Source organism: Mauremys reevesii, linkage group 11 (assembly GCF_016161935.1).
Source record: "Mauremys reevesii isolate NIE-2019 linkage group 11, ASM1616193v1, whole genome shotgun sequence".
NCBI classification, from domain to species: Eukaryota; Metazoa; Chordata; order Testudines; family Geoemydidae; genus Mauremys; species Mauremys reevesii.
The window spans coordinates 22,414,248-22,430,415 of NC_052633.1; the positions used below are offsets into that span (position 1 = coordinate 22,414,248).

Here is a 16,168-nt window from a genome sequence, read left to right on the forward strand (position 1 = left end):
CTAGAGAAACCAAAAGGATCTTTGCCTTGCTGGAGGGCAAGAACCATCATTCTATTTTTATGTAGTTTAAACATGAAAAAAAACAAATGACAACAATCTAAACCCACATTTACTTGGCACACTTTGGGATAAATCTGGCTCCCTCTTTATGGACACAATGGCCCTCTTGCAATAGAGGCTGGTGGAGGTCTGTTGAGTATCAGAAGCACACCCACACTGCATGCTAATGGAGCCTTGCTTCATGGGGTCTCCCTGTGTGCCGGACAGCAGCCTTTTGGGGCTAGTGGACACACTGCTATGCATATCTATCAGCCATTCTCACCCACATGGCAGGGAAAGTGCAAACCGCATCAAGGATCTTCCAGATCTCAGGCTGGAGTAGGGGCTGTGGTACAATGCTTCTGCCAATCCACAGGCTTGGAGGGAAATCAAAGCAGATGATTCCTTCCTCTCAAAAACATACCCTGGTTGCTTAGGCTATGCATTAGGGACAGGATTTTAGCTCAGTTAGGTTTGCGGTGAAATCCTGAAGAATCCATACAGGAGGTTGCTCTTTTCCCTTTTCTATATATTAATACATCTATTGACAGATAAAAGCAAAATTTTGCTGAATCTTATACCGTCCATACAACCCTTTAAACTCATCTGGATGTGAAAGTAGCTGCCAGATCGGCACAAATAAAATTCCCGACTCCCTCACGTCCAAGCTTCCTTTAATTAACACACTGCAGGTGCACAAGAGTCTTTGATGTCAATGTCCCAGATGAAATGTCACTATTCTAAGAGAGAGAGAGAGCTGTGACAGAAGCTGCTGACGTTCTTCTGACACATACAGTTAGTATATTCATAACCTCTTCCATACTAGAGATAGAAAAATGATAATGACCTAGTTTTTATACTCAGGAAATTCTCTTCTATCAAGGAACCACCAATAATTATTCCAATCTCTCATTTTCTCTTCCTACCCCTACCAATTTTCAAGGGCAGTTCTACTCTGACAAAAATGCACCTTTTTACTCAATAGCTCTGCTCCCTCTAGTACTCAGAACATTTCTGCTGACTTCTCAGATAAACTCTTAGTACTTTTTAGGCCTGGTCTACACTGCGGGGGGGAGGGGAGAGATCTATCTAAGTTACGCAACTTCAGCTACGTGAATAACGTAGATGAAGTCGACGTACTTAGATCTACTTACCATGGCGTCTTCACTGTGGTAAGTCGACGGCTGACGCTCCCCCGTCAATTCCGCCTACACTTCTTGCTCCGGTGGTTTACAGAAGTTGACAGGAGAGCGCTCAGTGGTCAATTTATCATGTCTAGACTAGATGCAATAAATTGACCCCCGCTGGATTGATCGGGTAATATAGACAAGCCCATAGACATGTTACTGCTGCAGAGTCAACACAGCACTGGAAAATGAGCTGGGTTCATCAGCACCCATTGTCACCCTGGAAAAGACTGTGCAACAATGAAGGACTACCTGGAACAGAGCTAGCAGCAAGACCACCCCTGAGTCCCAGCCCACTGCCTTAACCACAAAGCCTGTCTCTCTCTCCCTCTGTAGCTACAACCTAGAACTGAGGAATTGTCTATTGGGAATATAGAGGAAATGTCATGGAGAAGCAGCAAGGAAATCAGGGGAGCAACATGGAATGATGGATTGTGGGTGGTGAATATAATACACAGAAGAGGGAAACAGGAGGGCACACTTTGGGTGTCTCTTTGAGGAAAGGAGAAGAGAAGGTATGTTACAGGGTTCCAGTACCCTGAGCTCTGCTATGGGAAATCGGCATAAAATTACAGAGTAGCTGTTGCTGACTCATGTCAGCAGAGAGATCTTATTAGCTTCAACCAGGATATGAAAAGATTTGGAGAATCTCTCCCTGGCGTGGCTATTTTGTAAGAATACCCATTTGTTTATTTCGTTTTAAGCCGGCCAATGTCTTCAGCGCTGCACTGCCCATCTAAGACTGACCCTAAACTCACTATTTGCCTAGGCAGGTGCTGGGGGGGAGCACAGGGTGGATTATACTGGCTGTACATTTCCAAGGGGTAGAGTTTATGTATTGTTGTTTTGGTCTCTTATTATCCTAATCCCCTTTTCCATTGTCCCCTATCCTGAGTTCCTCATGCCTAATAAAGCCCCAGTTACTGTTTCATTACCCTAGGAATTGTGACAGATATTTTATTTCTATGTGCTCTGACACTCTGCTGTATGTGATATGTGTTAAATATTTTCCCAAGGGACAAGCCCTTTCTGTTCTCTGCACTAGGACAGTTTTCCTTGGGTGGAGGCACCAGGAGCCATGACAGGTGAATGCAGAACTCATAACCCTGAGAAGAAAAGGGAGAAGACTGCAGCCACGCCCAGGGCTGGGGTTACAAAACTTGGGGGGGTTTTTAGATAGGCAAACTGTAATTAACCAGTAGGAATTTAGCCAGGGCACCTAAGCTACTCTTGTAAAGCATTCCACTGGGGTTTTACTGGTCATGGGTTCTCAGCAGTTCAGTTATTCTTTTCATCCAAAACCAGAGCATACCAGGCAATCCTGCAGCATCATGCTGAGACAGTGGTTCACTACAAACTCATGGTTCTGCCCACTGAATCTTACATCACTTCGTGCAGCACCCTGGTTTTTCTTGGGATTCTTCCATCCAAATATGCACCAAAATGGCCAAAACGGGAGCTGCTGTCCCATAATGACCACTAGCGTTTAATGCATATTTTGATGTTAACTTTTAAAATGGATAGGATAGTTTTGCCAATGATTTGTTAACCCCTATGTGTTTTCCTGGTTTTTAAAGCTATACAATTAGACATCTGTTTAAGCAGGCTGGTGCTGTTTAAAAATCTTGACAGCTCATTTGTGATCTGATACTAAAATTGGTCTCTACTTACAACAGATCAACACCACAATAATCTGACCTGCTCAACACCTCGATTCTAAAGATGGTCTCATGTGAAGAGGCTTTTTGCAAAGTAGTTTTATACTGAATGTAGCTGTCTAGTTAATTTTACCAGGTACTTGTGAAACAGAAAATACCATATGCAGTACATCTGTTCCCCATTTCTCAATCTATTCATGACTGTTATCATATATGCTACATTACTACATACCTGGCCAATATATATTGTAATATCAGATCTATAGTCTTTTGTAATGTGCCTTAGCACCGAAAAAGAAAGGCACATCATTAGACTTCTAAACAGCTCTGGCTTAGCTCAGTCAAAGAAAGCCAGACTTAGAGAAGGTTTTTCACTTCACTGAATGGCATTTCACAATATGCCACCCTCTGTTCATTGTCCCCTAGTTCTCAAACGTCTCCCTTTTTAGTCCCACAATTACCAATGTTCCACACTCATTTGGTGGCCCTTCACTTAGGTTGTTGACAATTATTTACATAAAAAAACCAGAATCATGGAACTGAGGCTAAAAAAAATTGTTTTTTACACTAAAGGAAGAAGTCTGTCACAGGGTGAAACTGGCCCTTTAAAAGGCCAGAGCACCTGTCCTTATCAGTACACTCCCATTTGGGCAATTGAGGGCACCTTAAAAGAGGAAGAGAGAATCAGTGAGCCAGGGTTGCCTGGGATGTAAAGAGAAGTGGAAGATGACAGCTGCTGGAGACTGTATGTAGTTCCTAGGAGAGGGCTGAAAGCAGGAGAGCAACTGTGGAACTTACCAGCTGACACCTCCAGGGTGAGAGTTGGACCCAGAGGAACCATGAGAGGGCTGGGGGCAGTGAGGGCTGCTCCCCTGGCAAGGATGCTCCCAGCAGAGAAGCTGGGGGTGGAGGGATCTAATGGGGAAGAGCAAAGTTGCACTCCAGCTGGAAGGCCTGGGATAGCTGTCCAGGGCCTGAGGGACAGAAGAGGACTGACAGAGAGTCCAGGCATGGCCGAAGGTGCCAGTGTGGGGTGTGTGGAGCACTGAGGGACAAGCTGTCAGGAAATCTTAATGACTATTTGCACTGGGGGTTATAAATGGATTTATTTGGGGACTTTTGTTAGGAAGCATTTGGACAAGGTTTTAATAATAAATCAGCCTTAGAACAGGGTGTTATTGAGAGAGTAGAATTTGCATTGGGTTATATCAGGGGAAAACTCAGGCAGGGTGCTGCAGAGCATCCCCTGGCCAGCAGGGGGAACCCAGGAGGTGGTTGCCCTGTTACAGAGTCCCACAGCATTTTAAATTTTCTGCATACATTTCTGTCGCTCACTCATTTGGGGTCTTCTTGTTCTGCATTTGGGTCCAGACAGGTTGAGTTATGCACCCTCCCTCCACCATGCCCCAAACTCAGGGTGATTTGGTGCCTGAAGTGATACTTATGGTTAGAGCCACACCAAATTCACAGCCATGAAAAAAGTTTCATGGACCATGAAATCAGATCTCCCCCGTGAAATCTAGCTCCAACCATGTACCGGTCTCCAGCTGCTGGTCCCAGAAGAGCTGGGGAAGGACGCTCTAGGATTTGCGCCGCCCCAGGCAGGGCGGCACGCCGCGGGGGGCACTCTGGCGGTCGCACGGCTCCGGTGGGCCTCCCGCAGGCATGTCTGCGGGAGGTCCACCGGAACCGCGGGACCAGCAGACCCTCCGCAGGCATGCCTGCGGGAGGTCCACCGGAGCCGCCTGCAGCTTGGCGCGCTGGGATCTGGAGCCAGCCCTGATGGCTACTCTCTGGCGGAGATCAGACCCACCTCTGGGTACTTTCCCTGGCTGCAGAAAGCTCTGTGACTGCGCTGCCTTCAGAGCTCAGGCTCAGGCTTCAGCCCTGCATGGTGGGCTCAGGCTCTGACTTCAGCCCCACTGCAGGTTCAGGATCAGGCTTCAGCTTTCTGCCCTGGGCCCCAGCCAGTCTAACATTGGCCTTCCTTGGTGGACCCCTGAAACCTGTTCACAGATCCCCAATAGGCTGCGGACCCCCAGCTGAGAACCGCTGACATTTTGCATGAATAAATAAAATCCATTCTCTGTTTTAGTGATCTAAAATCCTTCTGAGCATGTGTCAGATCCATATAAGTGAATAATGTTTCTAATAACCACTATTATTCCACTGAAGGTCATTGGAAATGCACCCAGTTACCTAAGGGCTGAATTTGGCCCATTGTTTGAGAGCTGCATTTTCTATCTGAACTCCTGTGTATGCAAAATCACTTCCAGCTACTCACTGAAATGTGCTCCAGTTTCAGACAAATATGTGAATGACTGATTAATGAGGGATAAAGTCTCCCCTTTTTCTCAAACTATGCCTTATTTCTGTGACCTCAGGCCTCAGCCACATTAGTATATGACCTAAGATATCCTTTTGGAATATTAAAATATCATTATATTGCAACAGATTTGAATGTGTGCAGCTGTTGCCTGCCGAGCAAACATAAATTGTTCCTCTTTTCAACACTCTGTACATGCAAATATAAGATCAGATGAAGTTCTTCATACATATTTTAAATACATTTGAAAATTTAATTTACTCCAAATCAAAATCATGTCTTGAAAATGTCCTTGGCTAAAAAAAGGGAGATGTTGTATAAAACACCACTTGGCTTTAAAATCTCACATTAAGAGGATACCTAGATTGACACTATCCTGCTTGTTTGAGAACTCTAACTACATCCTTCCTGGAGCAACTTTCCTGTAGAATGGCTGGCAGCCAGGAGATACAGGATATTCCAGTTGATTAACTAGTACCTTGGAGAGACTGGGACTATAATCACTTTACCCTGAAATATATTGTTAAAGTAACTTGAGAACTTTCTATATCTAGATACATTGACTCCAAATCCATGGAGAAAAGTGTCTTTTAAGTAAATAGAATCCTGCAGGAGTGTTCTTGTACAAAGCTAAAAATAGGAGATGTGCAAAGCTTAATGCTGTCAAAAACAGAAAGGGAGAGCTTGTGGAGGCCTTCACAAAGCTAATCAACAGAAAGCAGTGTACTTTAGAGAATACAATAGGACTCCATTAATCTAGTAACATTTGTTATTGTAGATTTACTACATACACTCATTAAAATTCCTGTGTGTGTGTGTAAATGAAGGCTGGGTACTTGTAACTAGAGTTCTTTAAGATGGTTTTGCATATTCACACTCTTACTGGTACGGTGCCACCTTGTGGTGCTTTACGGTAGGGGTAGAACCTTCTCCCAGCAATGTTCATTGCCCCCAGCCCCTCCTTCGGTGTCTCCAAACTCCTGACAGCCAGACTATATAAGGGATGGAGCATCCCCTAATACTTCAGTTCCTTCCACCACAATGCCAGAGAACAATAAGCGACTAGGATGCTGACAAAGAGGGGAACACGGGTGAGGAGTGTAAATATGCAGAGCCATCTCGAAGAACTCCAGTTACAACTAAGTAACTTCCATCTCTTCAAGTGGCTCTGCATATTCCCACTTACAGGACAGATTGATAAGCAGTGCTGAAAATAATGTGCTGGCAGGGACAGAATCCTAACTGAAGAGAGACTGCAGCACAGCTCCACCAAATTCAACATCTGTCCTAGAGCCAAATCCAAAGCATAATGCTTAATAAAAACGTGAACGGAACTCCAGATAGCAGCTCTGCAAATCTCCACAGGAAGGACATGTTTAAGGCAAGCAAAAGAAGATGACTGAAAAGGGCAGAAGATGACACAAAAGAAGATGACAGAAAAGGGCAGCACAAGTAAATATAAAAAAAATTACAAGTACTTTGAGGATGGAGAAAAAGGATAAATGAGTTAGAGGGTAAAGATATACTGGCATTATGGAAAAAAACCCACTTTAGTGTTGCTCATCAAATGGCTGGAGTTCTTACTTAAGATCTAGATATTGGAAGATGTCACCTAAATTCCTTGGCAGCAATGGGGTTACCAGGGGTAACCTATGGTAGAAGTTATTCTTGCAGTCTTGCTTCAATATACAAAATGTCCTGGCAGTATGATCTGCTTCTTTCCATTGTCCTCTCAGTAGCATGCCAAGCAGCATAGCCAGGCTCCCTACCTATCAGTGGGAATAAGACATCAGATGGAAATAAATGCAAAAAGAAAATCATGTTAGAATAACGCCCAACATATTTCTATTTTTGCCTCTCCGATAAATACTAGACAATTGTTGTAAAATAAATCTTAATTCAGATTAAGATGGTTTTACTATAATGCAAAATGTCCATTAAAAACATCCACTCTGCATATTATTGGACTTGGAATAAGGATATGAATGGCCCCTATTGCTTCATGGGGATCAGTGGAGACTCCCAGGCTGTGTGATACAGCTATTCATTAGGATCCAGCTGCTTCTGAATTATTCAGTAATCATTGTCAGATATGCCTCTTTTTTCTGAAAGAAAAGTTATACCTCAGAAAGATGCTAGATTTAGTTTAGTTTGAATGATGGAAAAGGAAGTACATGGCTGTCTGTGGTTCCATATTCATTGCAAAAACCTAGCTTTTATCTCTGCAAGTAGCCTGGGACTGCACAACTGGCTTCTGCCACCGAAGGCAGAAAGCTGGACACTGCTGTCCCTGCAAGCAATAGAAGGCGGATTACTCAGGGCTCTGCTGTCACAAATGACAAGAGTATAATTAAGAGAAAGGTAATTCTTGGCAACATTCTCTAGCCATATGAGCACTATTTAATTACATTAAAAATACTTTCCCCAGAAGCTGACGTTAATTATTCCGCATCATAAAAGCTTCCCCCCCTTCTCCAATGCTCACATCACAAAAATGTGAACCAGGTACAGACTGAGCAGATTTCTGCGACACAATGGGAAAGCTGCAGATACGATGCATGCATGTGTGCATCTGTCGAGATGACATCATGGATTCTGCTTTCACTGAGAATGAATTGCATTTGCAAGTTAATAGTTCTATGCCTTCTGTCTTCAACAATCTCTCTCTTTAATATGTCTAATCGTTTAAATACAGGCTAATTAGCAGATTCACTGATGGGTAGCTGATGGAATGGTCCCTGAAAATCTAACCACCCAACAAACCAGTCCCTGCTTTGACAAATATATAAACCAGGAGCATAGGGAAGAGACACACAAATTAATATTTGGAAACCTGACTAGGACAGCATAATCTTTTGGCAGCAGCAGTAACATATTAAGGTGGGTGGCAGCATGAGTCTATGAAAATTGAAAACAGTTTAGTGCACAGCTTGGTTTAAAATAATTTGGTTTTTCTTCTGGATAAAAAAGGTAAATGCCACTATCTTCGTATTCAGAATGCTTCATTTACAAAATAAGTCACTATTTGGGTATACAAAATATTGGGCTATTTAATCATCAATAAGCAGGCAAGTAGTTGATATTGCTGTTAATAAGCTTCATATGACATTCATCAACAGAGGAACAGATACTCTAATAAAATATGGTAGAGGGAGACAAATGTATCCCAGGTATAATTGTTAACTTCAACAGAGTTACACTAGAAATGAATCTGGATCAGCACAAACAACTTTGAGCTTTGCTTGGATGACTTAACATTCCCTGTGGATAGTGGGCATGATCCTGCAGCTCTTACTTGGGTAAAAATCTCACTAAAATCTGTGCTATTTTTCTCTGAGTAAGGAGCACAGGGCCACAGTTTGTGGTGTTTTCTGTTGAGCAGAAAAGTAATCAAACTTTGTCTAGAACACACACTACAGTCCTGATTTTTTAAACCAGTCTCAAAATTCACAGGTATGACAACTTGACTATTAATTCTGAGATTCACCCAATCAGCGTCACTGAAGCCCCCACAGCATCCACTGGAGAGCTACTGGGGCAGTACATCAGAGGATGCAGTGGGAGCAAAAGGAGAGGGGGCTACTTCAAAGTGAAAAAGAGGCCCCTGAAGAGACAGCAACCCTATGAAGGGAAGAGGAAGCAGTAAAAAGGAGACAGACCAACTGGTGCGAACCAGACTGAAGGAGCAGAGGGAGCAAAGGAGCCTGGGAAGGGAAGAGGTGCAGCAATGGCTGAGTGGGACAATCAGAATGGGGAATGTCTAGCACTGTGGGAGAAGTGCAGCAGCAATGGAGGAAGTCTGAGAAGAGAGAGAAAAGTATCAGCACTTTGGGGAAGGCAGCACAATGCCATACGAAAATCTCCATTCAGAGAACATTAGGGTTGGGCATTAGAGAAGGGCCTGAACATCAGAAAATACCGAAGAAAAGTTATGAGCGCCTGAAAAAAGGGGGTTAGAATGGAAACTGCTAAGCAATCTTAACTGAAGTGGTGGCACCACTCCCACTATGATAAAATTAACAATTCCACCAAGCGGGTCTGGTGAGTGTGGTTTAATCTGTGTAGCCATTGGAACGCTCAATGAAATTCCGAACACAGAATTCGCTGTTATCTATTTATTTTGTTGGAACTCAAATAAGTACAGAAAGGGAAATACAGGCACAGAGAAGCTAAGTGCTTTGCCCCAAGTCACACAGGAAGTATAGTGAGAGAGTTGGGATTAGAAACCAGAACACCTGACAACCGTTCCTGTGCTTCAGTTGCAAGAACATCTGTCGCTTATTTATTTTGTGCACATTCACCATCTAAATATTTCTGACATAATGTGTCTGACATTATTTTGCATGACATGAAACCAGATAGGATGCAGCCTCTGTGGGTAAGTGAACACAAGTTGCAAATAAGGCCGTCTCTCTACTTACTAGGCTGCCACTGAGTTGTATAATCTATTTCTACAAACACTTTTATGTTATGGCAAATAGTTTGTCCTCCTACAGGGTATTATTCATATGTAATTAAATTTATATAAAAGAAGAAAGAAAATGTTGGATTATTTTGGTTCATTCTTATTAAATACCTCCTAGAAGTACCCCTGGCATTTTTAAACCAGAAGAATGCCCATGCTGGTAATTTTTATAAAAATACACATTAATCTTAAACTAACTATTTAATGATTTTGCTAAAGGTGATTTTCTTAATGCATCCCCTCTTGCCTCTTTGCATTCAAAACTTACCTATTTCAATAAGTGTTTATGAATAGATACATTAATTCAATATGCCTTTACCTCACTAGTCAAACTCACTAGGGAAAGGCTATTAATTGTCTGACACACACAATAATACAACAGTACCAGCTACTGCCCATGGGTAATCCATGAAAACCTCCAGCCAGAGCAGACTATTGCTGAGTATATCATTGCTCCTAACAACAGATAGATCCTAAGGCTGATCCTTACACTGATGTTTTAACGTACATTCTCTAGATCAGCTCATCCAGTTTAAACAAACTGATTTTTTGTTAGCTACTGTACAGTATTTTTTAGTTCTTAAATGATTATATTCATAGCTAATCAAACATCTTTTTATGGAACACCATTAAGAACAGACAGATGGATGAGGCTGCTGATTTGGGCGGGGGAGGGTTTCTGGTCTCTTTCTAAATAGACCCTTAAATGATGCTTGCATGGAGGCATGAAGAAATGAGTCAGTACTGAACAAAAGATACAAGCAACAACAAATGAATAGGTTTGTTATTTGCAGGGTCACTGATTTCCAGTGCTCAGCAGAAAAAAAATCAAAATGACAATTGACTGCCTGAAATTTAACATCTGGTGCAGAGAAGATAGCCAAGTCTTCCAGGACATGCATTCTTTGCTGAACCTGTCCTACCTCAGAATGAAAAAGGGTCTCCCATTCACTGGATACTAAGCTAGAGATCAATTTACACTGTTCTTTTAAGCACATTACCAAATGGTTTGCACTTTCAGAAATGAAAAAGCAGCTTTGATGTTTAAAAAAAAAACGAAACATGGCAATTAATCCCTAGCCCGGGTTAAATGATTTTGGTACCCTTTAAAATAAACCATTTGCCCCTGCTAGTTTACTTTGAAAAACAGCTACTGCATATGCACAGAAATTACATTTTGATGGGAATTTCTCTCTCATAATCTAAATCTTTCTTTATTAATCCGGTCTGAACCTCAAAAGTTTGAAGGTTCAGTTTTGATAAGCATCTAAAAGTTCAACTGTGTATAGGAGCACAGGAACTGCTGTCCTGGATCAGAACAGCCATCTATCTAGTCCCATACTCTGTCTCCATCAGTGGCCTGTGCCAACTGCTTCAGAGGATGAAGTAAAACCCATATAATGGATACACAAGCAATAATATGCACACCAAGGCTGTTCCTTTCTTAAATCCAAGCAGTCTGTGCTGGGCTCACACCCTGAAGCATGAGGTTTATATCCCTTGTAGATTTTTTTCTATTTAATGCAACTGAAGATATTCTTATTATGCATATAAATGTCTGTTCCTTCTTTTCAGTCCCTTTGATGCCTTTTAGTTTCATACCGGGTCCTATAAACTGAGCCTATAATGCTCCCATTACCCACTTTGCCTTTTTTTTATGGCTGGCGAAAATGCATAATGAACCTCACCCATCATCCAGCCCCACCCTAACCCTTCCATTCCCACCAGAAGTGACCCCTCTCCCCATTCTAATTCCCCAAACTCTCCTTTCCCACCATTACTTTCTGCTCTGTTTCTCTTAAGAACATGTGTATCCTCTCTCCACTGGGTCGAAGTGTATCAGTTTTGACTAGCACTCTCAAGCTACCCACTCACTCTCATCTGTAACAAGAAACTCTGCAGAAAATGACATTTACTGCTTTCAGCTCGTCCACTTTGGAATGAAAGTAGCAGGGTGTGGCATGCCAGGTTCTCAGAGTCCACTACCTCTGATATCCCATTTAAACAGAAAGACTAAGAGCTTGTCTACACTGCCCCGCACTTCAGACTATGTGTGTGTGAATAGCGGTGTCTGACGAGGAATCCATTAATGCAAACTTGGAAGTTTTTAGTTCACACCTGCAGTGTCCACATGGGGAAGTCACGGTGCAGCACTGTGGTACATGCTGCTATTCACACCCCCCACAGTCTGAACTGCAGGACAGCGCAGACATGCTCTACTTGATTTCTCCAAGGCCTCACCTGGAGACTGTGGCAGAGCAGGGAATTGAACCCAACTCTCAAGGTAGTGCTGTAAGCACTGGACTGTGCCTCCTCTCGCTCAGGTTCAGATAAATCCCTCCTTCCCAGTTTGAGGTGCAATTGGAAATGATTTATAAATCCCATTAAAACAAAACATTGTCATAACGTAACTTTATATTACCAAGATATAGTCAATCCATGACTTTAACCATTCAATTTACACAGTGTAATTCACGGTTTCCTGCTTGTCTATCCTTGCCTGAGGTGTGCACAAATTAATGAACTGTATTTTCTTTTCTGCTTGGGAAGTGCTGAGTACGCTACGTGCGCTACCAGAAATAAATAATAATGTCTTACCGGACATAGTTTGCTGGTAAGTGTGTTTGATTAGGATTTCTTCTTTTCAAAAGACAAGGGGCTTTTATAGTTCTAGGAAACCTGGGCAGTTCCATCAATTTATCATGCTGATTTCACTCTCCTCTAGACTCTTTTTGTTTCTTCATTCAGAGGTATACAAGCCTCCTGTCGTTCTAACATGGTGTCCTTCAATGGTCTCCAGGCTGATTCTATAGATTCATATAGACACAAGCCCAAAACTAAACCTTGGATCCAAACACCCTCAAGCTTTGGGCAAGTCCATCATTAGATCCAAACTTTGTGTCTTGGATTCATCTCTAGATTTTACATTTGTTTATTTATTTTGCCATTCAGTCTGGTCAAATCCATTTTCCCTGTTGCTTTATCCACCCCTTACTCCTATATTGTGATATTCAATCCTACCACGTAGTAGTCATTACTAGAGCTGTGGGAATTTTTTCAAATAAATAGTTTATTCGATGAAAATGTAGTTTTGGTTGACTCAAAACTATTTGCAGACTGGATACAAATAAAAGCAGCAAAGAATCCTGTGGCACCTTATAGACTAACAGACATTTTGCAGCATGAGCTTTCATGGGTGAATGCCCACTTCGTCGGATGCAAGTGGGTATTCACCCACGAAAGCTCATGCTGCAAAACGTCTGTTAGTCTATAAGGTGCCACAGGATTCTTTGCTGCTTTTACAGAACCAGACTAACACGGCTACCTCTCTGATACTGGATACAAATAGTTTCAGCCATTCACAATATGGCCAGAGGAGGAGGAGGTGGTACTATTGCTATCCTCTTATAACCTTTAGCCCAATAGCTAGGTCATTCACATGACATATGGGAGATGCAGGGTCAATTCCCTGCTCTGAAACACACCGAAAGTAGACTTGATTCTACTTGAATCACCCTTTTTTCCATTTTTTGGAACTGCAAACAAACCGGAAAAAATCAGTTATTTGCCCAGCTCTCAATGTTAGGCATTTAGTTCCCAAACTCACTTCCTGGATTTAACTTCTGCATTATACTAAAGAGACCGTCTCACCTGTGGGCTCTAAAAACCCAAAATGTTTCTTCCAAACATGTTCCCAACATTCCTTTTAACCAGTTAATATGGGTATAGCGGAAAAAAAGAACCCATTGTTACTACTGTATCCACAGATTTTAACCAATCCTGCACATCTCTCATGTAAGAGTTCTGCTGACATTAGTAAAAGTATTGTTTAAGCAAGGAATTTGCCCTTAACACACAGTTAAGGATTGGGCCCTTAATCGCTTAATATAATTAATTCCTTATTCTCATTCTGATTTAGCATCCTTTAGCATGCTCCTACCATTACAATGGTAGCCCTTTCCAGCTAATTGAAGGTACAAGTCAATAACACCCCATTCAATCCAATCTTTACTTCTTACCTTCAGCACAGTGATATTCCATGCAAAACTTTCAATGGCTTTGCTTAGTTTTCTTCCTTTCAAACCTTCCTTTGCCCCAAGGTTATGAAGTTCTTCATGGAATTCCATGCCTAAAACATGGATTGGTACATGATTTAGTATATGACTCAGTAATACTGCGATTTAATTTTTATTCAAACCATTCACTGCTGATCCCCAGACCACCCCACACCTGTTACTCCCTGAATTTTCATGTTATTTCCTCCCATCCCTGCCTCTCAAGAACCTGGTGCTCATCTTTCAACTGCAGGGGACTGGGTGCAAAAAATATTTTTTTAAAGCCCAGTTGACAAAAGAAGTTTTACCATCTAAAACAATATAGTCCTGTTGATTGTTTAATCCTCTACTTCTAATACTCACCTGCCACCTTTAGGGCTCCGTATTTATTCCTTTATTTTGCTATGTGCTGTCATAATCATTGGTAGACAGTGTGAAGCAAGGTTATGAACCCACATTTCTCCAATGACTCTGCCTTTATTCTGCATTGCTGACAATATCACTACAGAACTCAATCACTGGTCTCTGTGTCTCCCTTCCCCCACTGTCTGTGTCTTCAGCAGACAGGTTCATGTCTCGGAAGGAAACTCAACAGACACGAAAGATATCCGTTTAGCACAGTGCACCAGGATTTAGATTCACAGCTTCTCATTAATCTTAATAGGAGTCATAGAGAAACAACATAGCACTTCACACTGATAAATTATTTCATATACTCTACATTGCCTATCACTGGATACGATTCCTGCAGCCTGTGGAACAGAAACTTTGAACCACAGCCTTTGGAATCCTGTTACATTTCACTGCCAGTTTCTGTGGCAGATATTTGTCTGATCCATTGCTGTCCATAAAAGTTCAGAAAGTCTAAGCACACACTTCACCCTTCAGATGTGTATTTAGTCATGGAAGTTAGAGATGGAAAACCTCTTAATGGGGCCATTTAGGCCAGTGGCTCTCAAGGATTTTCATACTGTGTGACATTTCCAGAGTATAAGGAAGGGTTAAGGGACAAAATGAAAACAAACCCACCTTCATACAGTGAGTGTGGCTGCTTGGTAACAGCCCTTCAATTTGTACCTGTGTTGTTAATTTCCTCTCCTAGGACATTTTACTTTCATTAATACCAAATCACCCCGTAATGCCTGCAGCCCCCACTACTCTAATAAATCAAGCTCAGTTTGCAGTTGTTTGGTTAGTCTTCCTGTGTGTTTCCTACATCTCCAATTTTGGTGTCATTCCCTAACTTGAACTCTGCTGAATTGACAACAAAGAAGCATCCAACAAGGAATGACACAAAACTTTGCAGTGTGCGCAAAGAGGGGCTAATTAATTAATGACTTTTGCAGATTAAAAAAACCTTTTGAAAGCCTGAGAAAGTCCTGGAATGGGCTTAAGCTACAGGAAGCATCATTGCTAAAAGACTGACAAATGCTTCCCCCATGACTGAAGAGGCTTTGCAGAGCACCAAGAAGGGTTAGAGATGACACTTTGGGAGACTGGTCCTGGCTGGGCAAGGAGACTGGGAGCCAGGGGCAGACCCTGGGAAAAGGAGGGAGTACAAGTTGGAGAGGAGAGGACAAAAAGGGTCACATTTGGGAGGAATGGGCAGAAAAGTCTGTATCCACTAGAGAATACTCCCCTCCAGTCCAGAGCCTGGAGTGGAAACCATGATTTCTGAGACTCACCATTCCTCTGCTGTCAGCACGTATCTGGCAAAGTGTCTCATCCCCTGCTAGGGATGGTCCACATAGAGCACTACAACCTATTACTGCTATCAGTTACTCTGTTAGCTCTCTGAGGTCTGTGCACTGGATCTAAAAGTTCCATTTGATGACCAATGTAGGTGCTAACATGATGCCAAATGATGCAATTCTTTTATTTAGTTTGCTTTGCAGGAAATTAAACATACAAAACAAGAACCCCTCTATTAAAAGAACATGATTACGGTTGCAAAGTCAAGCACGCAGAAGTTAGGAAGTGTCTATGCAACCTTAATTTGGCCCTCTTGTATGCATTACGATAGTCTTTAATTATATGATCATACACTATTTTTCTACAGGACCCTGCCTCATTCAGGGCATAGGATGGACCTGCTCTGGGAGTGTATTTGGGATTTTGTAGGAGGAGATTTGCCTGTAGGACTTATGTTTCATGTCTTACAGACATTGGGAAGTGTGTAGTAAAGAAGTAGGCAATTGAAGGAAGACAAAGGATGGTCCCATGATGAAGGCAGTTGACTGATGCCCTGAGAATTGGATTCTATCCCTACTTGTGCCACAGAGTTCCTGTGTGATGCTGGACAAGTCACTGAAACCAAACTTTTCACAGCTGCCCATTAACTGTATTTCTCATTTTCTGGGTGTCTTCCAGACCCTGGCATCTGATTTGCAGAAATGCTGAGCACTCTTAGCTATAACTGAAGTATCAATGGGAGCTGT

The 16,168-nt window shown here is 42.2% G+C and overlaps 1 protein-coding gene across 6 annotated transcripts in view; it reads right to left on the minus strand.

Moving 5' to 3' along the window:
* Positions 1 to 16,168, minus strand: part of PLCL1 (phospholipase C like 1 (inactive)) — a 315,681-nt gene that overhangs the window by 17,854 nt on the left and 281,659 nt on the right. For all 6 annotated transcript variants that reach the window (XM_039495340.1, XM_039495334.1, XM_039495338.1 and 3 more), the window contains exon 5: positions 13,695 to 13,804. In XM_039495340.1, the coding sequence (XP_039351274.1) occupies positions 13,695 to 13,804 (110 nt within the window). The remainder of the gene's footprint in view (positions 1 to 13,694; positions 13,805 to 16,168) is intronic.